The sequence below is a fragment of the Megascapheus bottae genome, chromosome 4, assembly GCF_031878675.1.
Source record: "Megascapheus bottae isolate mThoBot1 chromosome 4, mThoBot2.hap1, whole genome shotgun sequence".
Taxonomy (NCBI): Eukaryota; Metazoa; Chordata; class Mammalia; order Rodentia; family Geomyidae; genus Megascapheus; species Megascapheus bottae.
In genome coordinates, this window is record NC_143512.1 from 11858633 (window position 1) to 11886434 (window position 27802).

General features: G+C 41.6%; 1 protein-coding gene across 1 annotated transcript; it reads left to right on the top strand.

The window, feature by feature from the left end:
* The first annotated feature begins 7513 nt into the window (after positions 1 to 7513).
* On the top strand, positions 7514 to 26921 carry LOC150063973 (protein diaphanous homolog 1). Its single transcript, XM_090331336.1, has 10 exons — positions 7514 to 7978; positions 13118 to 13212; positions 13496 to 13597; positions 13791 to 14030; positions 14151 to 14280; positions 14894 to 15018; positions 15654 to 15818; positions 15917 to 16052; positions 17656 to 17742; positions 25122 to 26921. Exons 2-10 carry the CDS (start codon positions 13141 to 13143, stop codon positions 25277 to 25279), a joined length of 1215 nt encoding a protein of 404 aa, XP_090187462.1. The 5' UTR covers positions 7514 to 7978; positions 13118 to 13140; the 3' UTR covers positions 25280 to 26921.
* Positions 26922 to 27802: the final 881 nt, after the last annotated feature.

The following is a 27802-nucleotide window of genomic DNA, read 5'->3' on the forward strand; positions in this document are numbered from 1 at the left end:
CTTCTTTATAAGGCTAGCGTGCTACCATTTGAGCCACAACACCACTTCTGGCTTTTTCTGTGTATGTGGTACTGAGGAATCAAATCCAGGGATTCATGCATGCTAGGCAAGCACTCTACCACTAAGCCACATCCCCAGCCTGTGTGTCTTTTTTTTTTGGGGGGGGGGGGTGTCAGTTCTGCTGGGTCTGGGTGCTGTCCCTGAGCTCTTCAGTCCAAAGCCAGCACTCTACCACTTGAGCCATAGCACCACTTCTGGTTTTCTGGTGGTTAATTGGAAATAAGAGTCTCATGGACTTTTGGGCCCAGGCTGGCTTTGAACCTTGATCCTCAGATCTCAGCCTCCTGAGTAGCTAGGATTATAGACATGAGCTGCCCATGCCCAGCCTTTGCATGCGTGCGTGTGTGCGTCTGTGTGTGTGTGTGTGTGTGTGTGTGTGTTTAAGCAAACTTTCTTAAGTGTGAGGTACAAAGCCTCGAGGATATAAGGGTATTCTTCAATGTCAGTCTTAGGGGAGGAGCCAAAATTCTCTTGTTGGCAGCTTAGTCATATGGAGAGACCACAGTTGATGACGATGGCTTTCTTGTTGGCATGGTCTCCATAAAGGAGAGAATGTCACATAGCGAAAGACCCAGAGCACAGACAATTTTGGTCTTAATCGGAACATGAGTTTATTTCTGTTTAGCATCATTACTTGAAATATTTGTATCTATCATCTTGTGTTTACTACGTGATTCATTGTTCTATGTCATGTATTGATTTCATTCTATTTAAAAATTTTTTTCTTTTCCTGTCTAACTTTAGTTATTTAGATATTTGTTCAATGTCTCAATGATTTGGGGATTTTTCTGCTTATCTCTTCACTGAATTTTAGCTTAAAGAAAAAATTCTAGATTAAAGCCAAAAAAAAACAAAACAAAACTCTGTGTGTGTGTGTGTTCCAAAAGACATCCATACTTGGATGTCATACTTGGAATGACCTCTGTTCTTCGAAATTTAAAATTTGCTTTTACCTAGCATATAATCAGTTTTAGAAAATGTGCTATGTGCATGCATTGTTAGATGCATTTTTAATGATACTACCAATTAGGTCAAGCTTGTTATAAGTGTTTGTTTTCCTCTGTAGTGGTTGCTTTGCCCTTTAAATCAACATTTTGAAATTAAATTATTGAATGCATTTGGATTTTAGAATTGTTATCTTCCTTGTAGATTACCCTATATTATATAAAATACATTTATTCATGACCATTAGCAAAGACTTCTCTGTTTATACCAGAGTGCCAACAGCAGCTTTCTTTGGTATTTCTTTTACTTTCTGTATCTTCTGCTACTTTTTTTTACTATAAACATATATATGTATGCTTAAGATGTATCCCTTGTAAGCAGCACATATTTTATAGTGACTAGTCTGATAATAGTTTAACCTTTTTGGTAATGTGTTAATTCATTTGAGTTTATTTACAACATATCACTGTTTTTTGTTTGTTTTTTTTTTTGCCAGTCCTGGGCTTGAGCTCAGGGCCTGAGCACTGTCCTTAGACTTTCTCAAGGCTAGAGCTCTACTACCTGAGCCTCAGCACCAGTTCCAGCTTTTTTTCTATGTATGTGGTACCGAAGAATCAAACCTAGGCAAGCACTCTATCACTCTAGGCAAGCACTCTATCACTAGGCCAAACTCCCAGCCCTCACTGTTTTTTTTTTTTCCTTTTCTTTTGTTGTTGTTTTTGTTTTAGAGGTTGAGTTGAGGGCCTGGTCATTGTCTCTGAGCCTCCTTATACTCAAGGTTAGCACTCTGCCACCTGAGCCACAGTGCCACTTCTGGTTTTTGAATGGTTAATTGGGGGAGATGAGTCGCATGGGGACTTTTCTGCCTGGGCTGGCTTTGAACAGCAATCCTCAGATCTTGGCCACTAGAGTAGCTAGGATTACAGGTCTGAACCACCAATGCCTGGCTGTTTTCTGTTTAGTTTGGTTTTCCTGATTTTTATCATTTTACCCTTGCCTTCTTATGGAATTACTTTAAACTTTTAAATTAATTTGCATTCTCCTGTTTACTACACTTGTAGTAGATACTTAAAACAACATGCCCATTTGACTTACTATACACAAATTACAATTTTGACCATTTTCTACATGATACTAGAACATTTTAACTTATTTATTATATACTTTCCTTAAGAGTTATTAATATCCTGCATTTTGATTCTGTATATATTTTAAGTCCTACAGACATTTTCACTATTTTATAACATAAGTATTCACTTAATATCTTTGCTGTTCCTTTCTGTTTGCATTTCTGGATGTCTTTTGGAACATATTTTTCCCTTTGCTTGAATGGAATGCTCCAATTAGTGCTTATTTTAATTCAGTTCTGCTGTCAATACCTTCTCTGTATCTTGACTAGCTATTTTTTCATTTATATGTAAAGGATTTTTTTAATCTTTTTGAAAAAAAAATTCCATTTGTTATTGTTCATTTGAAGATAATTTATTTCATTTTCGACCAGGGGAGTTTAAAGAATAGATCAAGTCACAAAGTTTAAACACCCAATACTGAAAAAAGAAAAGATATAAGCAAAATCCAGGCATGGTAGCACAAGCCTAATCCCAGCTCCTTGGGGGTAGTCATGAAGATCAGGGTATCCTGGGAAAAAATTACAAGACTCCCCCACCAAAGCTGGTCATGGTGGTATATACCTGTGGTTCCAGCTACACAGGAAGCACAGGTAAAATTACAGGCTGAGGCCAGCCAGCCAGAAACATGAGACACTATCCAAAACATAAATAAAAAGTACTTGGAGGTATAGCTAAAATGGTAAAATGTCTGTCTGGCAAGTATAAGCCTTTAAATTAAAACACCAGTACCATTAAAAAATTACAAAGGAAAAATCATTTTAACTCTGATAATGTACCAGATATTTAGCCATATGTTTGTCTTTGTGTTTCTCTGAACTTCTTTATTCTGTGTGCTGAAATCTTTGATCACTTTTGATAATAATGCACACTTGGTGTCCAGTTGCACAGTTGTTAAGTTTCTGGAGCTTTTCATTATTCTCTTACATGTCTCTAACACACCTATTTTTTTCTATTTTTCTTTGTCTTGATTTTCTTACCCTCTTTCTTATTCAAACTTCTGTGGGCTCTTATGAAACACGTCTGTTCAGCTCTTCTTTTCAGTTGTAACCTTTCCTGATTGTAGAATGCCCATTGATATTTTTAAACTCCAACTCTGGCAAATTATCATCTTTATTTTTATGTTTCCCTCTATTTTTACAACTTCAATGAGCATATATTGGTTATACAAAATAATGTGTTCCATGTTGACATTTTCATACATATATTCATTCTTTGCTTGTCTCTTTACCTATCCATTGAAGTCCTTTCCTTTCCCTTCAGAGCCCCCCTTTTTTACTTTCATGACTTTTGTATTTATTTGATTTGAATTCCTACATGAGAAAACATGGGATCTTTTTCTTTCTCAGTCTGGTTTCTTTTGCTTAATGTGATGATATTAAATTACTTTTGGGGGGAGGTCTTGAACTCAGGGCCTGAGCCCTGTCCTTGGGGTTTCTCAATGCTAGAGCTCTACCACTTGAGTCACAGCACCACTTCTGGCTTTTTTTTTCTTTGTATGTAGTACCCAGGAATCAAACCTTGGTCTTCGTGCATGCTAGGCAAGCACTCTGCCACTAGGCCAAACTCCCAGCCTTAAATGACTTTTTTATGTATTTCTAGAGGCAAGATCTTAATATATAGCCTATGCTAGACTTGAACTCAAGATTTGCCTGCCTTAATTAGATTATAGATGTGCACCAGTACACTCTACTTGATGTGGTTTCCCCCCCTCCCTCTCTCCCTCCTTTTTCATTTTCTTTTTTTTTTTTAAGTGTTAAAACATTATACCAACATTGTAAAATATCTTACCATGGGGTCTTGGCCCATCATTAGAAATGATATTTCTTATTTCTATTCTTATGTATATGGTGATTTTCCTTCCTCTCTTCTTCCCTTTCTCCCCCCTCCCTCCTTCCCTATCTCTTTCCCCCTTTCTTCCTATGATTTATACTTTCGTACCTTAATTCAAGAAATTATTGCCTGCCCCAAAGTGGTAGGTAAGTTTGTTTTGTATATGTGTGCGAATATCTGGGGCTTGAACTCAGGGCCTGAGCACTGTCCTTGGACTTTCTTAAGGCTTGAGCTATACCACTTGATCCACAGCACTACTTCTGGCTTTTTCTATGTATGTGGTACCAAGGAATTGAAGCCAGCTCTTCTGCATGCTAGACTAGCACTCTACCACCAGGCCAAACTTCCAGCCCTATTTTTTTTTTTTACTTAATATATATTTGAAGCACTTACATAGCTACACCTACTAATTCTAAAACATACTCATTGTCCTCACAGGATTTTTTTTTTTTTTTGTGGGTCATGGGGCTTGAACTTGGCCTGGGCACTCGCCCTGAGCTCTTTAGCTCAAGGCTACCACCCTATCCCTGGGCCTGGACATGGGCCATGTCCCTAAGCTCTTCAGCTTAAGGCTACTGCCCTACCCTTGAGCCAAGCCTCACTTCCCATTTTCTAGAGGTTAATTGGAGATAAGAGTCTCAGGTCCCTTTGTGCCCAGGCTGGCTTTGAACCTTGAGCCTCAGATCTCAACCTCCTCAGTAGCTACGATTAGAGGCGTGAGCCACAGGCAGCTCTCACAGGAATTTTGATCACTCCTAGGTGCTACTTGCTCCCCTCAATATAAGAACTGCTAATCTTTCTGTTTTCATGACATGCCTATCATTTCATTATCAATATACATACTCGTTATCAATCATACAATGTATGCCCTTTGGGTCTGACTTCTTTCACTATGTTTGCAACATTCATCTGTATTGCATATATCAACATTTTGTTCCTTTTTATGTGTATTGTGTGGATACTATATTTTGTTTTGTCATTTGTCCATTGACAGGCATTAATTAGATTGTATATGCTTCTGCTATACACATTTTCTTCTTGGGGAGGTAGTGGTAACTGAGATTATACCATTATACCCAACTCTTTTTTTTTTTTTTGAAGGGGATGGGTCTAAGGTTTGAACTCAGGGCCTTGCTTCATGCCACCTTGTTGCCTGGGCTTACCTTAAAGTCTTCCCAGGATATGTTGTTAGGATAGAAGTTTCCCACTTTAGTGCTTGTCATTTATTACTTTTTTCTTCCTCTTCTGTGGGCTTTTTGAATGTGTTAAGTGAGGTTTTTGTTGTTGTTGTTGTTGTTGTTACTGACTGTTGTTTTTGTTGTTATATATGGTGCTTATTTAGAAAATGTTTTCTATTGCCACCTGCCCAATGCCCATACCTTGTTCACACACTATTGATGATTTGGTTTTCTTTTTTAAATCTCACTTTTGTCAGTTAATATTTAATTTTAATAACACCTGTTAAGTTTGAAGAATTGGTGATGTGCAAAGAAAATAACCTTCCAAGAAATGTTTACATATAATGTGAACACATGCTTTAACTATGTCGTGGAGTAGAGGTGAAGTCAGTTAACAAAGTTTAAAAAATCCTCATTATGAATGACACTGTGAATGTAATAATACTTCTCTGAATGCATAGATTGAGATTAAACTGCAGTCTTATCCTGCTTAAATCTCACTTTTAAAAAAAATAACATTTTATTGTGCCTTTTCTTGCATGCATTTTCTTTGTTTTTGTTTTATTAAAGCAAGGTTTCACTAAGTAGTCCAAGCTGTCTTGGAACTCACAATGTGTAACTCAGGCAGAGCTCAAACTGAACCTCTTGCATCAGTCTCCTGAGTGCTGGGATTTCGGGTGTGTACCATTACACCTGATTTCTTTGAGCATTTTTTTGCTTGAACTCAGGGCCTGAGCACTATCCTTGGGCTTTCTCAAAGCTAGTGCTCTACTACTTGGGTCACAGTACCACTTCTAGCTTTTTTCTGTGTATGTGGTATGGAGGAATTGAACCCAGGTCTTCATGCACGTAGGCAAGCACTCTACCACTGGATTAAATTAACAGCCTATCTTTGAGCTTTTTTAATATTCCATTTTGATTTATTTTTTGTATTACTTTTTAGCTATTCTTATAATAGATATGTACACTTTGTCTTATGATATCAGTATTTAATTCATTTATGAAATATAGAAACCTTGTTTCTATTTAATATCCTTTATTGAAATGCAACTAGTTCAGTGAATTTCTTGATTTTCTTTCAAGCTGTTCCCATAGCTCCCATTTCTAAAATGTTGACACCGTGTTATACTATAGAAAAAAAAAAGTATGTTACCATTATATCTGCTCCTAACAGTTCCTGTTTCCTTCTTTGTGCAGCATCCTAAGAGCCAGTGTCATCCATTTTTGATGACTATTACTGTAGTACTAGCTGCTGAGGGAGTGGTTTAATGAAATATTATTTTGTCCATATCTTTAAATTTTAAAGTTTGATACAACAGTGCTGGGAATGTTGGCTTAGTGATAGAATGCTTGTCTAACGTGCATGAAGCCCTGGGTGGGTTCAATTCCTCAATACCATATAAACAGAAAAACCTGGAAGTGGCACTGTGGCTCCAGTGGTACAGTGCTAGCCTTGAGCAAAAGAATCTCAGGGGCAGTGCCCAGGCCCTGAATTTAGTCCCCACAGACTGACCAAAAAAAATAAAATAAAATCTGGTGAGACAGACTATGCACAGTGTAAATTAACACAGGCTTTAAAAATAGCAAGATGAGACATAAAAAGGCATAAAAACGGAACAGTTATTGAATAAGTTTTAGATAACAAATACCATGAATCTTAGCTTATCAAAGCAAAGTGAGTACCTTTATCAGGGAAGACTTCATGGAAAGGGATGAATGCACTGCTTTGGATAATTTGAGAAGAGTAGCAGTAAGAAGTATATTATACCTTCTATGTATTTGCCAAAGTGATACTTGAAGAGTAAAATCTTACTAGGAACGTTATGCTATGGGGTTTGCAAAGAAATAGCAAAGCCCATGTAGAGGAAAGAAGGCTGTGTTTATAGCAGTATCAGTGAGAGGACATGCTATATTGAGGTATTAAATTCAGTGGGGATTAGGAAAGATCATAGGCAGTTAGAGAAAGTTGGAAAAATTTTATATAAGGAAGTCAAGTTCATCATGGAGCATGAGAGATGAGAATTTTTGTTGTTTTTATTGGTCGTGAGGCTTGAACTCTGGGCCTGGGCTCCATCCCTCAGCTCTTCAGTTGAAGGCTAGCGTTTGAGCCAGAGGGCCATTTCTGGTTTTCTGGTGGTTAATTAGAGATAAGAGTCTCACAGACTTTAGTACCTGGGCTGGCTTTGAACTTTGATCCTCATTTCTCAGCCTCCTGATTAGTTAGGATTACAGACGAGATCCACTGGCTCCTGGCTGAGATGAGAATTTTTTAATAGACAACAGGAGAAAAGTGGAAGCCTGTGGCAATAGGAGTCAGTAAACTACTCTTCATAGGTTGACTATTTTGAATATTTTTGTGAATAAAGCTTTATTAGAACACAATGTTAATTGTCTTCTGCTATATTCAGGCTACAGTGGAAGGGTGAAGAAATTGAGACAAGCTATTTGGCCTCTACTGTCTAAATATTATCTGGTTCTTTACAGAATGTTTTCTAATCCCTACAGATACATAGTATGTAAGTAGGAGAGCATTATTTGTAATTATTAAAGTTAAAATGATCGTCTGGGGGGCAGTCAGAAAGAGAAGAGTGGCTAGTTAAAGAGATTAGAAGAATACAGTGAGGAAATCATTATAGTGGAGAGAAGGTGAAGGGCCATTTTGGCTGGAAGGAAAATAGTTCAGTAAGGCAGGGGTGGCTTATCTTAATCATCTTTTCCTGATCTTTCCTTCATTAGCCAAGAAAGATCAAGAAGGTGGAGAAGAAAAGAAGTCTGTGCAAAAGAAAAAAGTAAAAGAGTTAAAGGTGTTGGATTCCAAGACAGCCCAGAATCTTTGTGAGTAACTCTATAATTTTATTTGAAATGGGAAGGAATTCTTCTCTAAGAACTTAATTTTCTTGAGTACCGTCGGTTCAAACTCTAAAGAAATGGGTAGAAAAATAGGTAGAATTAAAGGATATTATATGAGGCAAGGTAAGCCAAGGTTAAAAAGCCAATACTGCCAGGCATCAGTGGATCACATCTAGCTACTCAGGAGGCTGAGATCTGAGGATCACAGTTCAAGGTGTCTAGGCACAACAATTAACCACAACAACAAAGTTGGAAGTGGAGTTGTGGCTCAAGAGGTAGAGTACTAGCCTTGTGCACAAAAGTTCAAGGACAGTGCCCAGCCCCTGAGTTCAAGCCCCAGGAAACACCCACGCACCCAAGCCAGATAACATGTTTTCGGTTGTTTGTGGAAGCTAGAAGTAAAAGACACATATTCATGGGCATGGGTATACATCTTTACAGCTATATACATATATAGATACATCCAATGTATACATATACCTAGAATCTGATTCTCACCATAGGGACTGTTTAGAGGATAAGGAAGAGAGGAGAGGAAAAACATGGAGGGTGAGTAACTTCAAACATTACAATTATGTCCGAAGCTAGCGTATAGAATCTCGGTGAAAGCTGTTGATTACTAGAGTGGCAGGGACAGGGACAAAGAGCAATAGAGAAGGTTAGTCTGATTAAAATATATTAAGTGCACATCCAAAATACCATGGTGAGACCCTTTGGTACACCCAACAAAATGAATGATAGGAAAGTAAAAGCCTCTTTCAAGCTGGCAGGAAAGTACCCTAGAAGTGGGAGAGGGGTTAATGTACAGGATGAATGTAGATTAATATGATCGAAGTTTGCATGTCTGAAAATAGAACAATGAAAGCTTAGCTACTAGAAGGCTAAGATCTGAGGATCACGGTTCAAAGCCAGCCCGGGCACTAAAGACCATAAGACTCTTATATCTGATAACCACTAGAAAACTTGAAATGGCACTGTCGCTCAAAGGGTGAGGTGAAGAGCTCAGGGACAGTGCCCAGTTCCAGAGTTCAAAACCCACAACTGACAAAAAAAAAAAAAAGAAAAAAGAACAATGAAATTCATTTTAATTGTTTTAAGAAAGAGATAAGAGACATTGATGAGGGGTTAAATTTGATCAAGATGCAGTTATTGTATATATATGGAAATATCACAATGAAACATCTTATGCAGCTAATATCTGCTGATAAAAAAATGATAAAAATAGCCCAGTGTGGTGGCTCATGGCCTGTAATCCTAGCTACTCAGGAGATCCAGAGGATCAAGGTTCAAAGACAGCCTAGACAGAAAAATTTATGAGACTCCCATCTCCAAATAACAACCAAAAAGTCAAGTTGGGGGCTAGGAATTTTGCCTACTGGTAAAGTGCTTGCCTAACATGCACGAAGGCCCAGGTTTGATTCCTTAGAACCATATACATAGAAAAAAGCTAGAAATGGTGCTGTGGCTCAAGTGGTAGAGCACTAGCCTTGAGAAAGCCCAAACACAGTCCTCAGGCCCTAACTTCAATCCCCAGGACAGGCAAAAAAAATAAATAAATAATGGAAACATGGCTCAAGGTAGAGTGCCTCCTGAGTAAGCATGAGGCCCTGAGTTCAAATCCCTATACCTTTAAAGATACCCATAACCTCTGATAAGTAACTGAGAATTTGATTCTCTGTGTCTAAGATCCCTCAATATAAAACTTCCATTTGTTGCATTCCTATTCTGTGCCAGGCAACATGGCAGAGTGAATTTCTAGCATGTGCTTTTAATCCCTTTGGAAGCATTGCAACTTGTGTCAAGGAAACAAGCTAAGAGTCAGGAATTTGCCTAATCATAGATCTCATAGGAAACTTCATTTCACAGCCCTTACTCTTTCCAAGGCATCCACAGAAAATCTACCACAGATATTCAGGCCTCAGTACATTTCTTTCTTTTTCACTTTGTGATCACTAATACAGATATTAGATTAGCTTCAATTAAATGTAAATGTACTCTGCAGTTTAGAATAAATGAGATAAATTTTGTACTTCACAAAAAATAGGACAGACCTCCCAGAGAGTGCTGGACTTGCTATCAAGTTCTTTGCTCTTGAACTTGATAACCTATATTCAAAACTCTGATGAGAAAATTACAGGTCAGAAATTTCCCTACAAAATTGACATAAGTAATATTTATTGGTGGTTAGATGAATGGCTTTTTTTTGTTGTTCATTTCAACTGTTTACTTATGTTATACTGAGTAATAGAGATTTAAATTTTAGTTTAAAAATTGAGGGATGGGAACATTCTAAGCATGTCTTCCTAAACACAAAAGAGTATATATTTCTGAACACTCCCAATATTATAATGTAGTTGTCGTCACCTCTCCAGATGAGAAAACTGAAGTTCAAATGTTGTGACTTGGGCAAAGTCATATCTAATGATACTAACTCAATGAGAAAATAGTAAGCATTATTCTTGACTATAATGTTAGAGTACTTATTATCAACAAATACTGTTAAAAAGTTTCCTTTTATGCAGTGTAAAATATTAGTTCCTCTTCTCAGGAGCATCTCTAGGAATATAAAAAATGAGTAATTGTTGTTTTAGAAAATGGTGAATGACCCATGTTGTAGTATGTTATTATTCCCGATAGAGTGATCTCAGTATGGAAAATGAAATGAAAAAAGAACTGAGTTAGAGGCAGGTGCTGGTCACACCTATAATCCTAGCTACTCAGGAGGCTGAGATTTGAAGATCATTGTTCAAAGCCAGTCCAGGCAGGAACAGCCTATTGGACTCTTATCTCCAGTTAACTACCAGAAAATGGATAGTGGCACTGTGGATTAAAGTGGTGGCGTACTAGCCTTGAGCAAAAAGAGCTCAGGGACAGGGCCACGGAGTCCTGAGTTCAAGCCCCACAACCAATCCAAAATAATAATAATAATAATAATAATAATAATAATAATAATAATAATAATAATAAAAAGAATTTAGTTAGAGTAGAATGGTCTGGGGAGTGGAATTCAGTAATTCAAAGTGACTCAAATGTCTGCTATGTAGATATAGTTACTGTCTTCCTGGACCATGTGTCTGATGAGAAAGAGGTAATAATAGCAGATTGCTGAGTGCTTTGATAAAGTTGTACTAGAAAGCTATGTGAGTACTAGGATGGGGCATCCAAATGAGTGGAGAAAGGGCTGGTATAAAATAAGTTTTAAAAAATTAAGTAAAGAGATAAGTGTTCTTGATTTTAGGATTGGTATCAGCCCTACGAGATATGAAGTATAAGATAATATTGTACAGTTCCACAACTGCAAGTAGATGAGTATAGCTGAGTAAAGACATTATTGAAGGGATTGGGAAATCCAGAAATGTGAGGGTTACAATCCTATGTAATTTTTAGGAAGGTTGCTTTGGCAGTGGTTTTTAGGCTGGATCACTGGGCAGGAAAAAGACTAGGCAGAAAGTTGGATTTTATTATTGTTTTGAACTAGATGAGGTAATCAGAACCTAAAAGGGAATACAGATGAAAAGGAAGGGACAGGATAAGAAAGAATACAGAATTGTGGGATAAAAGAGATTTCCTGAGTATAAAGTTTTCTCCCGCCCTACTTTCCCTCTCCCTCCCTTCCCCCTGAAAAGCACTACCATTTGCTAGTAAAACTTGCCAAAATGGATTCTCCCTCTATGGTGTCTAGTGGATATGACTAAGAAATGGCAGGGTTAAATCTTACATATACCTTGTCAGTAGATGCCATCTTTTCACTATGTCAGGTGAAAAATAAACATTTATAAATGAAATGAAAGAAAGTAAACTATTATATTTTTAGAATGTTATACAATAATGGAAAGGCAGATGTTGGTAGTAAGTCAGGGACATTGGGTAAGGGATATTAAGGGGTGTTTTGTTTTGGTACTGATCCCAGCGCTTATACTCAACCTGGATGCTGTCCCTGAGCCTTTGTGCTCAAGGCTGGTGGGCTACCACTTGAACCACAGCTCCACTTCCAGCTTTTATTTTTTTTAGGAGGGGGATTGGAGTGGGGGAGTGCTAGCTAATTGTAGATACGAATCTCACTGACTTTCCTCAGATCTGAGCCTTCAGAGTAGCTTGGACTATAGGCATGAGCTACCGGCACCTGGCTGTTTTTGTTGTTGCACTTTTAAGATGGGAGAGCATTAGCTGAGCACTTGTGGCTCATAACTGTAATCCTTCCTACTCAGAAGGCTGACACCTCAGCTGACACCTAAGCCTTTCTACTCTGTCTGTAGCTAAGAGCCCTTAATACTCCATTTTTAATTGGCATCAGAACTTAGGCAAGTAATTTGATAAATGCCTGAAGTTTTTCTCAGTGAAGAAAAGTAGGACCTCACTTCTCTTCACTGGAAGAGCAAGTGATAGGATAATTGGGAGAGTGGTAGCTACCAAGAGGGTGAGAGAGAGTGGTGTGGAGCACACAGAAAGTGATTGCTAAGTAGCTCGAAGCCCCAGCTATTAAGCTATACCATTGCAAATTCAAAGACCATTAATGTGTCAGCCCAGGAGTATGAATAGGGAAATGGGACAGCCAACTGAGCCAGAATGGAAGGAGCAGGAAGCGAGAGCAGTAGGGGTAGCAGTAGTGACAGTAGGAGTCATAGTAATGGAGAGACTGTGAGATTAACATCAGGCAGAGAACAGAGTAGATGTTCGGGAGACTGGAAATAGAGTCCCTGAGAAGGTCAAAGCCTTAGAGATTAGAAAGTTTGAGAGTTTGCAAGGACAGGATGTGTTTGTTAGGGGTTGGAATGTGATAGTTTAAGAATCAGCAGGTCAAGGCAAAGGCAGCTTTGAGGATGGAGTCATGGGACTTGGGAACTAAAATAGAGTAGGGCGAGTGTGTTTGATGTATATAGATAGAGAAGACCGAAGACTTCCTGTGTGACAGAGGCAGGGATCCTGATGTGGGATGTTGAACGTGGAATGGTCTGTTCCAGACAAATGTCTGTTGTGCTGGACTCAGGAGCTTGGGTTTATGTACATAGGCAGAATGGTTTTCACTAACCCCTCTTGGGAAGATTATCTAGCATAGGCTTGTAGGATAGGTTGGGTGCCAGGAGAGACTAAGAAAGACATGTTTTTTGTCTCATTTTCTGGCAGCCATCTTTTTGGGTTCCTTCCGCATGCCTTATCAAGAGATTAAGAATGTCATCCTGGAGGTGAATGAGGCTGTTCTGACAGAGTCTATGATCCAGGTAAGGCTCCAGAGGCTGCTATGAGAGCTGGCTCTTCTACACAACTGTACCTCAGCCTTAACTCCTCCCTGCTTTAAGTAGGTCTTATTGTCAACTTGTAAATGCTAGTTCTGGAGAAGCTACTATTTCTCTGGTAGTCAGGTTTATGTTCCATTATCTCACGAGTCCTGCAATCTTTTCATAGTGGTCCTTGGACCAGAGGGTAGAGGGCTAGCAAGTCACAGTCAGCCAGGCTGGAGTGAGCTGATTCCTCTCACAAAGAAACATCCATGTTCTCTTTCAGAATCTCATTAAGCAGATGCCAGAGCCAGAGCAGTTAAAAATGCTCTCCGAACTGAAGGATGAATATGATGACTTGGCTGAATCAGAGCAGTTTGGTGTAGTGGTAAGGCCTGTGGTTGTCAGCTCCTCAACCCCCTTGTTTCCCTCCTCCCTGGAGATGAGCCTAGACACTTGCTCCTTGCCTCTTGTCTGTTGTGAACGTGTCTTTGTCTTTGCCCTTCTCCCAGGGGAGGCTCAGCCTGTATCTTTTCCTGACCTCTATGAGCTGTAATGGAACTGCTTGTCTTCCTCACTAGATGGGCACAGTGCCCCGCCTGCGGCCTCGCCTCAATGCAATCCTCTTCAAACTCCAGTTTAATGAGCAGGTGGAGAATATAAAGCCAGAGATCGTCTCTGTCACTGCTGCTTGTGAGGAGTTGCGTAAGAGCGAGAACTTCTCCAGCCTCCTAGAGATTACCCTGCTTGTCGGAAACTATATGAATGCTGGCTCTAGGAATGCTGGTGCTTTTGGCTTCAACATCAGCTTCCTCTGTAAGGTGAACCATAGGGTTAGAGCAAAGAGACCTGGCGGGAAGGCTACAACTACTGTGAGCTTAGTGATGACCTAAGGGGACCTTAGGCAAGCCAGAACTAATGATTTCCCCTTTGGCCCCAAGCTTCGAGACACCAAGTCTGCAGATCAGAAGATGACATTGCTGCACTTCTTGGCTGAGTTATGTGAGAATGACTATCCTGAGGTCCTCAAGTTTCCTGATGAGCTTGCCCATGTGGAGAAAGCCAGTCGAGGTGAGGCAGGTTATAATGAAGCTAGGAAATGACACAACCCTCAAAAGTCTATGCTTAGATCACTTTCAGTTGAGACCATTTTAACTGGGGTAGTGTAGGGCTTAGACAAGAGAGAAGTGTAAGATTGAAGAGGTCACCATGTAGAAATGGAAATACTCATCATAATAATGGGAAGGACAAGTGTTTTCAGTCTAGATCAGATCCATAGTTTCTCTTGCATAGACTGGATTAGCAAACATCAAGCCTCAGTGTCTTGGAAATAGATAACGCATTCAAGAGAACTAGGACAACTTTTTGCCCAAACCCTGTTCTCAAAAATTATGTGAGATCAAAATCTCAGGGGTTTCACAAATTTCTTTTAAATTAAATGAAGTCTTATCTTCTGTTCTTAGTACCGTATGCTATGTGAAAGCTGGAGGTTCAATTAGCAAGTAATTATAGTCTTCATGCAAAGAGAAAAAAATGTCAGTGTGTGAAACAGCTAGAGTAGAGCTGCATATGAGAGCTAAAGTGCCTAAGTAGCAGAATATCTAGACAAACTGGAGAGTGATGCAAAGGGATCTTGAGGCTGAAACTACCAGTAAAGTCTTGTACACTTCTTTGTTCCCTATAGTTTCAGCTGAAAACTTGCAAAAGAACCTAGATCAGATGAAGAAACAAATTTCTGATGTGGAGCGTGATATTCAGAATTTCCCGGCCGCCATAGAAGAAAAAGACAAGTTTGTTGAAAAAATGACTATATCCTTTCTTAAATCAAAAAAGTTGCTCCCTGGGAAGGGAAAATGGAAGAAAGAAAGAAAAAACAAACACACACACACACACACACACACACACACACACACACACACACACAAAGCATCCTGTAAGGGGAAAGGGTAGATTGCAACAATATTTGTTTTTCTCTTTATATTTTTAAAAATGTTTTCGTTAAATACATATATGGTCTCTGATTCTCATTGTTATAGAAGTAAAAAAGCAAACCATACAGATAAACTAAAAATCCTCCGCCCCTGGTTCTACTCTGTGCTATTGCCATTACACACTTTCTCCTCTCCTTCCCCTTTGCAAAGGTAACCTCTGCCTCTGAGTTTTACACCAATGGCATTGTGTAGCTTTTTGCAGAATATATCTTTGCCTTGTTTCCACAATAGTCTGCACACTTTTTTTTATTGCCACTTCCTTTCTGTAGGATGATGTAGTTTATGGTTTACCATTCCACTCTTCTGAACACTTAGATTGCTTCTGTGGTTTGCCATCATGAAGAATGCTATTGAAAATCTTTTGTGTGTCAGTGTGTGTGTGTCTTTGAGTAATTCTCTGGACTTGGGAGTGGGTTTGTGCTTCTTGGTCTTGGATCTTTACTCTGGCTGCACAGCTTTGTAAAGGATGCACAGGAACAGTATAACAAGCTGAGGATGATGCACTCTAACATGGAGACTCTGTATAAGGAGCTAGGTGACTACTTTGTCTTTGATCCCAAGAAGCTGTCTGTGGAAGAATTCTTCATGGATCTGCACAATTTTAGGAATATGTTCTTGGTGAGCAAAGGCTATTTGCTGAATTTCCACAGGGTTTGTGTTAGTGGGGTGTTGGCTGTATCCATGTTTACTTCCTTCCCCCCCCCCCCCAACTCCAGCAAGCAGTCAAGGAGAACCAGAAGCGACGAGAAACAGAAGAAAAGATGCGAAGAGCAAAGCTAGCCAAGGAGAAGGCAGAGAAGGAGAGACTGGAAAAGCAACAGAAGAGGGAGCAGCTCATAGATATGAATGCAGGTAAGTAGTGCAGAATGACTGATAAGTTGAAAAAAGAATATTTGGAAGACTTCTTTAAAATCCAGAGGCCAGGGAGAAAATCTTAGGTTTGAGCTTAGTTACTGGCGAATGATTTTTGGCAAGCTTTCTACTAAGATCCGGATGCTGGATTAAGTCCAGTGTTCTAGGACCTCATACCTATGAGATCCTAAATGGACAGCTTCTGGAAAGGAGTAGAGAGCTGGCTGCCCTCTCCTTTCTTCAGCAGTCTCTTATTTCACTACCAGAAGCATGTCTTTGTTGAACCATATGGTCTCAATTACTAGCCCTCTTGTTTCCTGTCTCTGCTTTTTTTCCTGTTGTAGATTCCCTGCCCCCTCTCCTCCTAGGCAGCGGAAATACAGCAAATACAGCATATGTTGTTTATGGCACTGAGATGAACTTGAGGGGCCATGAGCCTTCTGCAAGGGAATGTTTCTCAGTCTGTTAGAAATCACCATGCTTGCTTTCTTTGCTAAGCACAAGCAGCAAGGGCTATTCTAACACCTCTTACTATACTTTTCTGCAAAGTAGTATAGCATCAGTTGAATGTAAATAGCAAACTTGTTCCCATAATGTCATTAAAGGTCATACCAAGTACCCTTCACCTTCCCATTCAATCTGGGTTTTTTTTTCTTAACTGGCTAGGGTGGCCCTAGGGAGGATGGAGTGTGGTTGACATATGGGATAAGGGTCAACAGGTGGCGTAGTGGACCCAGACCTTGTCCTATTCATAGTAAGTACTTGGGGTTTAAGCAAGTGAAGTTGGAATGTAGGTCAACTGCACTGGTAATTTTCAGACAGTAGGTGGCGCTAGGAGCAGTGAGCCCTTCTTACAGCTGGCAGCCAACCTGCTCCTTGGGATTTCACAGTTTCAGATTTCACTGTCCTGAGCTGTTACCATGGAAACTGAGCCAGGCTGCAACTAGGATTCTGCATTAACTCTTTGTATTCCAATCAGGCTGTTCCTCTTAAATGCAGAGCTGGCTTCAGGAAGGTTACAGCCACTGGAGGCAGTACTGAATTGAAATAACAATTATCCCTACTCAGAAATCTGAACCGGGTCTTCATGAGAGGTTGATTTATATTAGAGAAAAACACTGTATGATAGAGTGATGTAGTTGCCTTTTTTTTGGGGGGGGGGGGGGAGTTAGGATAGGATCTCCCTACATAGACCAGCTTGATCTCTAAATTGCAATCCTGCTTCCACCTCTGAAGAGTTGAGAGTACCTTGCCTTGGCATAGTTGCTTATTAATTTCACAATTGCAGTCTGTTTATCTAGTCTTAAGAATTTGACAGTTATATCATTTATTCTGCTGTTCTTGATTAATATAGAGAAGGTGGCACTAAAGGAAAATACTCCAGGGTTTGTACAGAATAGTTGCCAGTAAAGATTTTTCTCCATTTTTAAACACACACAAGTAAATGCAGGCCTGTAAGACTTGAGACTGAACCTTCCTTGTCTGTTCTGAGCTATTGGTCATTATCAGAGAACTAAGCTAAGCCGGGCATTTCATGTGAAGCTTGCCATTTGTCAAGTAGATCTGACTGAAGAGTGTACATTTCTATCTTTGTTCATGACAGAGGGTGATGAGACAGGTGTGATGGACAGTCTTCTAGAAGCCTTGCAATCAGGAGCAGCATTCCGACGGAAGAGAGGACCCCGTCAGGGTAAGTAAGCAAGTGGAGACCAGCCTGGTTGTTGAAAACTGTGAGACCTCTGAACTCCTGGTACTGAAAGTATAGGGCTAAAGAACAGATAAATGATGCTCTAGGGTTTAGAAACTTTTCATATCTTTGCATTGAGAGCTGATTATCTAGACTTCTTTCTCCCACAATAGAGAGCTCTAACTTAGAAAACTCACAACAAATCAATTCATTTGACTTGTATTTCCTCTGGAAATTTGGAACAAGGAAACCATGCTTTAGGACACAGGGAGAACTTAGTGGGCATTTGTGTGTATGAAAAAATAATTGACCTAAATACAGAACCCTGTATTGGGTGGAGATTGAAATGAAAAGAAAGAGTCATTATTCTCAACTTCAAAGGAGAGAACATACAGAGAAGGACAAGTAATAGAATAAAATCATGTAAGAGGGCCAGGAGTTTGGCCTAGTGGTAGAGTGCTTGCCTAGCATGCACGCAGACCCGGGTTCGATTCCTTGGTACCACATACTTAGAAAAAGACGGAAGTGGTGCTGAGGTTCAAGTGGTAGAGCTCTAGCCTTGAAAACAATCCAAGGACAGTGCTCAGGCCCTGAGCTCAAGCCCAGGACTGGCAAAAAAAAAAAAAAAAAAAACATGTAAGAGGCAGTAAGACATCATCACCCTCAAGTGTAAGAGAATAGAGGAACATCTCAACTGAAGGATTTACTTGTTCAAAGAGCTGCCTTCTTTGGATGCACTTACGCTCCACTACCCTTGCCTTCCCCACTCCATGCATCCTCCTCTACCTGCACACACAGAAGTGGAAAGAATTATGGATAGGAGGACAAATAATCCAGGCATTAGGATGAGGAAGGATTAATAGATTAAAGATGTAACCAAGGCTGCTCTCCATGTGGGGATGACTGTATCACTGTGTCTGCTGAGGGTCTTTGGGGCTAGGAATGATGGCTTCTTTCCCAGGTCGAATGGTGAGAGTTACTTGAAAACATCATTAAAGGCTCCTAGGAGGGAGTTAAAGTTACCTATTCCCTGGCTGACATGCTTTGTAGATCCATCTGGTATGCACTTAGAGGTTATTGTGAAGAGGATTATATAGCTAGTTTGGACCAGTGCTAAGTTTTTAATACAGTGATCTCTAGGACCTACAATGCCTGTTAGAGCCTGGGAAGGATCAAGGGTTCAGAGGATACCAACCTGCATAAACTCAGTCCTCTGACCCAAATTTCATAGGTTACTGTGAGTATCCTATGTGATAGCTGACTTCTCCTTATTCTCTGAATATGTCCTTCTGAGGGATATTCCATAAAACTTTAAACAGAAGGGTCCCTAAGCACACTAGATTTGTATTGGGGCATTTCCTTAGTACTAGATTTGTCAGGGGGAGAAGTGGGTATGATGAACTTAGAACTCACTGAGTTAGAGCATTTAGTCATAGGCATTTGGGTGGGGAGCATGGCTAGTAATGCTGTTTGGCGGAAGTCTTTACACGTTCCCACAGCACTGTTTCCCACTCGCTATGCAATATGGTATGTCTTACCATTAAACACTAAGTCTACGTCACCCCAACAATAAAAGGAAAAATAGAAAGAAAACATTAAATATTAAGTCTAACAAAAGTACCTTCATCTTAATACATTGTCTTCCACGTTCCTCTCAGCTAAGCTCCAGCCTACATCAGACTTTAATGGGGAATTCCCTTTTAAGCCTTTTCCTGTGAAGCTATACGAGAATCCCAGATGCTTCCTGTACACAAGCAGCCAGCACCAGTGGCTTCCCTATACTTGGGAGGCCCTGTTTCCACTTCTTTCCAAGTGGAAAACCAGGCAGAGGAATCAAAGATTTTTGTCAGACCCTATCCTTTCAGCACAAAACCTAAATTAGTCAAAGTACTGTCTCTAAGGGCGAGAGAGAGGAGGAGAGGGGAGAGGGGAGAGGGAGAGGGGAGACAGGGAATACTAAATTGAAAAGATGATGTGAATGACATCATTGTTGCTCCAGCCTGTACCCATGTCTGGGAGAATCTCTTAGTAGAAACATCTCTATTTGCTCTGGCAAGCTTCTGAGACTTTGATACTTCCATATCATATAAAGTGAAGTGGCTTCACACTGAACATAAAGAGAAGGCCAGGCATGAAGCGAGAGTGCAGAGCACACCGGACTAGTGTGTGATAAAAAGACCCAAAGTTGGATCTAATTCTGGTGCTGTCATTTTACCTAAAGAAGTATCTCTAAGTTTTCTTATGTATAAAATAAGAAACTAGAATACTTTCTAAGGTGCTTTCCAATGCTAGTATATATTTTTAAAGCCATAGGATTAAGTGAAGGGGTGTGTGTGTGTGTGTGTGTGTGTGTGTGTGTGTGTGTGTGAGAGAGAGAGAGAGAGAGGGGGGGGGGAGGGAGGGAGGGAGAGAGAGAGGAACTTACAAGGCACAGTTCTCTAAAATACTAAGGCTCTGGAGACCTAGGTTTCCCTGCAAGGCTGCTGGACCCAACTATTCCACCCCTTGTCTGGCTCACTCCTAACTTCCTCTGATTGCTCAGAGCCAAAGAGCCAGAATCACTGTCAAGCATATCTGGCTAACAGTCTTTCTATTCCCAATGAGGCAGCTGTCCCTATTCACAGACACTGGCCTTTTCCCCAGAGATTGCTAGAATGTTAAAATCTTCCGGTCTCTGGAGATGGAAGGGAATAACCAGTATACAGAGACCCATTGAGGAGCTGGAAGAGAGGAGGTACTATCAGGCTGGTTCATTACAAGCAGCATGTAAACTGCTATAGTCTACAGGGTGGGAGAACAATGGTTTAAGTGTCAAGGGGAAGAATTCATATGATTGTGTTACAGCTGCTATTTCTGGCCCATGATTGAGTCAGCTTGTGGTTTTAATGACTCAACTTTTATCTCCATGACTGAATTGTAACCTCTCATACACAGGCCATTTGCTCACTGGAATATAAGATAAGAGAAGAAGAAATCTCTCTCTGTCTCTCTCTGTCTCTGTCTCTCTCTGTCTTTCCCTCCCTCTCTCTCCCCCCTCCCTCTCCTCTCCTTTCCTTTCCTTTCCCCTTTCCTTCCCCCTTTCCTTCTCTCTACCACTTCCTAGCCTCCCTCTAACTTTACCTACACTAACAGGACTCTCTAGGTCAGCTGTAAAGAATCTAGTGATTGCCAGGCCCTGATGGCTCACTCCTGTAATCCTAGCAACTCAGGAAGCTGAGATCTGAGGACTGTGGTTCAAAGCCAGTCATGGCAAGAAAGTCTGAGAGATTCTTATCTCCAATTAACACCAGAAAACTGGTAGTGGTGCTGTGGTTCAAGTGGTAGAACACTAGCTTTGAGCTGAACAGCTTAGGGATAACACCCAGAGTTCAAGTCCCATGTCCGGGGCGGGGCGGGGTAGGGGGGGGAAATCTAATGATTAGTATTTGGCCTAGTATCTGACCTGCTTATAAATAAAAAGGATTAAGGCCTTGCCAAGGTTTGTACAGTTAGACTATAGCCAGTCTCCTTTTGTGAATTCATGTCCAAGGCTGTTTCCACTGTGCGTGCATGACTGATTAGACAAAAGATGACATTGGCAAGCCAGGAGTGGTGGTTCATGCCGGTAATCCTGGCAACTCAGGAGGCTGAGGGCTGAGATCTGAGGATCGTGGTTCAAAGCCATCCCAGACACTAAAGTCCACTAAACAACGTGAGACTCTTATCCTCAACCACCAGAAAACCGGAGTGGCACTATGGCTCAATGGGTAGAGTGGTAGCCTTGAGCTGAAGATCTCAGGGACAGTGCCCAGGACCAGAGTTCAGGCCCCACGACCAACATCCCCCCCCCCAAAAAAAAAATGGCATTGGCCTTTCTGTATGGGTCAGGAATATTCTTTGATGCAACCTGGACATGGTGAAATGGCTTCAGGGAGATTTTCTGATGGCCCCCAGTCTATAGACAAGGTGGATAAATGCTCTTGTGCCACTGCTTATTCCTTCACGTGTTTTGTAAAAATAGGGCAGGAAGTATAATTAGGAGAACTTCAGACAATAATGAGTTATTTAGGATGGTAATGATTGTCCCATCTGTCCTAGTTTCCTCTTCCCTAAGGAAGCTTATTAACAAGAGCATTTCCTCTTTAGTAGTAGTTCCTACCTAGCCTTTGTTTCATAAAAGTCTTTTCCAAATCATTAGCCTTTGACTATACTGCTAGCATTACATGGTTAATTTGGGAGATATTTTCATCCTAGCCCACCCCGACCTTCTAGAAATCTAGCCTCAGTACTTTGGGTTTGCCTTGTCATCTGAGAGATGGACCATTCTCTTGTAAGTAAATAATCCAATATCTTCCTAGATCCTATCTGTTCAGTCAAAAAATGGAGACTTCATAAGAAGGTATATCAATGTTTGAGAAGTAATGCACCCTCTATCTGGCAAATATAACCCCTCCATACACTGAAATTTAAAAAAATGCAAACTTGGTTCTGTGGCTATTTTTCAGGCGAACTCATGTTCAAGTTCAGGAAAGAAGGAAGAAGGCCAGTTTTTCATGATCTAACTGCTCAACCTAATGGTGGCCTTATAAACAGAGTGGGAGCTGGGATTCTTGGGTTCTATTGATTCTGTTGCCAATTACAATAAGAGCTTTCCCATCCCTGATCTTGGGCCAGTGTACCCACTGGCTGGCTTCAAACCAAGATCCTCATATCTCAGTAGCTAAGATTATAGGCATGAGCTACCTACCAGCACCTGGCTAAAACTTCTTGATATAGAAAAATCGTGAAATACCACTAGATTAGGAACAAATGTAGGCTTGTAAGTTTAAAGGAAGAAACCAAGGAAATAAGCAACTTAAGACGTACCACACCAGAACTCTGATTTCTCATGTGTTGCCCCAGGTCGGGTGTTCTAAAAGACAGTGCTCTTTTCCCTGGGCTCTGGAGTTAGAAGTTGTTTTAACACATACACTAGAGTCAGGCACTTGGGTGCTCATGTGTGCACACACACACACTAATAGCTATGATACTCTCAACTTCAGGAGTCTGTATTTAAAGGAACAGTAAAGGGGTAATGATCCATTACCTTTCTGAAGATGAGAAATGAGGTATTGGAGTAGTGAAAGCTTTAGAAAAGAGGAAATGCAAAGTGCTGAAGAAAGGTTTCGAAGCTGGCCTGAGGAAGATGTTTCTGGTAGGGAGAGAATAAGATAGAAGGACACACAAGTTGCAGCTATAGTTGTACTCAGTGACTGAGGCAGTTGTTGGTGGAGCCTATGGAGTATAGGCCACATCTCTCTGTTCTATTGCATGCATCAGGGTCTCCACTATTCTTTCTCCTCTTGGTAGATAACCTTTTGTGCTTTTGGGAAGAAGAAGAGGGGAAGGAGGAAGAGACCTCTAAGTTGGTAACCTGTGGGCATGCTGTGTGTTCCCTGCATGACCTGAAGGCACTCTCTGACCCCATTTGGCTTCTGCCTACCTCAAGCTTTTTGCTGGTCCAGAGGAACCATTTTGTTCATGGTTCCTATGGACTTCCTTTGTTCATGCTCACGTCCTGCAGCTTATTTAGGAGCGCTAGACTAGTTATTATCTACTCTTCCTTAAGGCACTGTTTTCACCTTTCCCAGGTCCCCAGGAAATCTTGTCTTTTCTTTTAAATTTTGCATTAGAATTACTATGTCTAAAGTTCATTTTAAAATGTATGATTCGTAAGTTTTTGGTACAGTCACAAGTACCATTATTTAATTCTAGAACTTTTTTTTTATCTCCCAAAGAAATCTACCTAACCATCACTTTAAAAAAAATTGATAGATAAAAATATATATTTAAGGGGCTTGGAATTTGTCTTAGTGGTAGAGTGCTTGCCTAGCATGCATGAAGCCCTGGGTTCAATTCCTCGGTACTACATAAGCAGCAAAAGTAGGAAGAGTTGGGAGTGGTGCTGTGGCTAAGTGGTAGAGTGCTAACCTTGAACAAAAGACGCTCAGGGACAGCACCTAGGCCCCAGAGTTCAAGCCCCGGGACGGACCAAAAAAAAAAAATTATATATATTAAGTACCTAGTAATGCTATAGTACACATACTCTGTAATGTTCAAATCAGGGTAAACATCCTTCTCCTTAAATACTTTTCTCTCTTTGGTAAGTAGCAGTCTATCTCTGTGGATTTGCCTAGTCTGGAGTATCATAGGAATGGAATTATGGCATGTATGGCCTTTGTATCTGGCTTCTTCAGCTAGACTGCTCTTCATGTACATGCAGTGTCGGTGCTACTGCTAGGACAGGAGAAGAGGACATTATGAAATGGGCCTAGCACAAAGGAGCTGCCTCCTATAAGGATAAGATCCTAAGTCTCAATTCCATAAATGAATACAGTTGAATGGAAAATTGAGGGTTGATTCTTTTCCTTTCACTTGGATTGAGATCTGCATAGAGTTACCCTCTTGGCCATCCTTGATCCTCTGACTTCTAGCATACCTTTATCCCTTCCCATGCAATGCATGTGCTGTGAGAGCATGAGTATAACCACCACACACACACACACTATAGGGGCCTTGAGAGGTAGGAAGAACCAGGCACGATGGGGACATTGGTTGCTGGAGGAACATGTGGCATGTGATATGCATGCAGTATTAGTTAGTGGCTGCTGCTCCTCTTAGTCCACTTAGAGCCACCTTCTACCAGGGCCAGTCTTCCTGAGGCTGGCATGTGTTTTGGCTTAGCAGCTTTCTTCAGCAGACCACTGGAAAAAACAATAATATTATCTACTAAGCTTTAGCATTTTAATTCCAGTAAAGCTATGATGAGAAAATGGACTTTGGTATTTTTCCTCTCAAGTTCCTATGGTCTAGCTGTATGTAGATCTTGGTAGCGTCATGACACAAGGAAGTAAAGGCAAGATTTGCCCTTTTGTACCATATCTCACATATTGAGGCTCTGTTCTTCCTTTTTCAAAGTAAAGGGACCAGGTGAACCAGACAAGGCAGCCATATTTACATGGTCCTTGTTGAATAGCTGCTGTAAAGTTGGAAAGAAATAGAAACTTAGCTAGGAGCTGGTGACTCACACCTGTAATCCTAACTCTCAGCATCCCTGAGCTGGAAAGTCTGTGAGACTCTCATGGCCACTAAGCTACCAAAAAAGAAAAAGCCATGGAAATGGGGCTGTGGCTCAAGGGGTAGAGTGGTAGCCTTGAGCTGAAGAGTTCAGTGCCCAGGCCCAGAGTTCAAGCCCCATGACCCACTAAAAGAAAAAGAAAAAGCCAAAAGTAGAGCACTATCTTTCAGCAGAAAAGCTCAGAGACAGAGCCCAGGCTCTGAGTTCAAGCCAGGATCAGCACAAAGGAAAAAGAAAATAGAACGTGAATCTCCCATGGACAGATCTCTCATGTCTTCTTTTGCAGCCAACAGAAAGGCTGGGTGTGCAGTCACATCTCTGCTAGCTTCGGAGCTGACCAAGGATGATGCCATGTCTTCTGTTCCTGCCAAGGTGCCCAAGAACAGTGAAGGAATTCCCACAATCCTTGAGGAAGCCAAGGAGCTAGTCGGCCGTGCAAGTTAAGCTGGGCTCTGTAGCCATTGCAGTTCCTAAATGGAGCCCAGACTGTGTGCCCGAAGCATGTGCCTAAGGGGCCAAGGGGATATTCCTAAGGTGGCCATTCCTACCACCTGACCCTGCCTTTCTGTCTGGTCTGCTGCTCTCTGAACACCTACAGCTCCGGCTGCCTGGAGGCCAGAGGGAAGAGCAGTGTGGGGAGGTCTGAGCCCAACCCAGCCAATGCTGGCTGTCATAACCAAAGCAGGGTCTGCCTTAACCCTGTCTCCTCTCTGTTACCCAGAGGACCTGGTCGCAGACAAGGTCCAGCCTGCTTTCTCAGCCCGACTTTGTAGTGGGCCTTCCCTTAGGTCAATCTTGCTGATTTTGTGCTTTTCTTTTGTGGTTTCTCTGGCCCTGAGAACAGCATGGGGCTTGTGAACATTCGGGTAGATCCTTTCTCTTACTGCTGTCACCCCTGCTCTTCTTCCTGGCTATTATTTATTACAAGTGCTGTGGCATTGGGAATTGCTTCTGAGGAAGTGGGGAGCAAATCCCGCCCTGAGCCCTACCCAGAGGGCATAGCTACAGCGTGGGCCTTCCCCGGGCTGCTGCTGATCTTCATGTCCTTGCTTCCCTGGACCCTCTGCACCTGCCCCCAGGCCACCAAGCCAAGGTCTCTTTTCACACCTTCCCTGGAGCTCTGGTGCATCTCATTTGGAGATAGGCTGTAGTTCACCATCCCAGCACCCAACCCTCTGTCTCCAAGGAAATGGGAGGTGGAACCTCCTGGCTGAGAAATTGTTTTGCATATGGATCTATTTTTGTATGAAAAAATTTTTTAAGGTAAATAACTTCCTTTTCCCTTCCCCCTCCATAATGTAAGAGGCGTTGATGTAGGTTCAGGAGTTCCTGGGGATTCTTTCCTAGGCCCCCATCCTGAGGCCAAGGCAGATCACTCCCAGCACCACTTATGAGCCAACACGGGTCTCTTCTCTGATTGGGCTAAGCCAGGCCTCAGAGTAGCAGGAGCTCTGGGGCCACAGTTTATGAATTTAATGAATTATCAAGCCAAATGTGCAGATGCTAAGTAGACACTGGGAAGTGAGCACAGGGGTGCCCTGCACACCGTACCCCTGCTCCCATCTGAATAGTGGGCAAACCGAACTGTTTGGTGGCCCAACCTCAGGATCAGGAAGCTCACATTCTCTGGCTGAGGGTGACATTTTTGCCCTTCTGCTCCTTTCAGCTTTCAATCCATAGCTACTGAGGGTGGCACTGTTTGGGCTTGGCCCATAATTAGAGCTGTTAGCATAGCGGGAGCTTAGGAGACCTGAGGGCAACTACAGAGGGGGCTTTGTGGCCAGGAAGGAAGATTGGGTTGCTGAGCTTGCATCTAAAGGGACACTGAAGGCTCTTCTGAGCGATTCCTGGAGAAGCGGTGGCACAGGAGGACATGCTCCCTGGCTTACCTGCTTCCCCTTGCTCGATGACATCTGGGGCTTTGACCCTTTCTTTTTTAAATCTACTTTAGTAAGATGCATTTAATAAAAAAAAATTTTTAAAGAAGGACAAGTGCAAGCGTATTTCCCTCACCTCTGGGCTTCTGGGATGTCATCACCTCTGGTTTGATGGTATTTCCAACAGTTAATAAAGCATTGAAATATTTCCAGCTTCCTTTCTCACTCTGGTCCAAGTGCCTCTGTTTCTTCTATGTCATACCTCTGGCTTATCTGATGAACCAGGCAAAAGCTAATGGTATCAGACACTATTCCTGGGCACAGGGGCACAGGTCAACAGATTGTTCCTGGATGGTTCTGGCTGGCTAAATCCTACCTCAGGGTCACTTCCTCTCAGTAATAAGGTAATCAGTTCAGCTCCCTGGCTCTTCCATATTGCTACTTCTTGGCTTGGAGTCCTTTTCTTTAATTCTTATAACTCTTTACTTCATGTCCCCAGATGAGAGCATCTGACTCCCATTTCCATGCTTGGCACTTGGATGACCTCTGACCACATTCTAGTCAGCAGGCCTTAAGGTTAGGGCTGGAAAAGCAGATCCAGAGATCAAGCTCCAAATAACTTGCCACTGGGTACTATGCTTAATGACCCACGCAAACCTTACTGCAGTGAGTGGGTCTAGTATAGACAGGGAGGGACCTGGAGAGGACTGCAGACCCACTTGTGCAGCCTCTAAAATATCCTTTAAATAGTCCCTCTGCTGGCTGAGGCAGCTGCCTCCCCATTATAGCCAGAGGTGTGGGGGTGGCTGCCTGCCTCCACCCTTCCTTTCCCCAGGCCATGGGTTTCTGGTTCTGACATTTACAGGCACACATACCAATTAGGGGACCAACCACAGCTGCTCATGAGTTCTCCGTGTCTGCTGCTATGCCTGGAATAGAACCCAGGCGCCCAGCACCCCGCCCCTCTGCACCCCAGCTCCTAGAAACAACTCTGCTCCCATCTCAGCAGCCGTGCACGCCACCCTTCCTCCCACGCAAGAAAGTCTCCTCCAGATGCTCTGTTGGAAGGCTTGGTTTCCATGGCAACAGA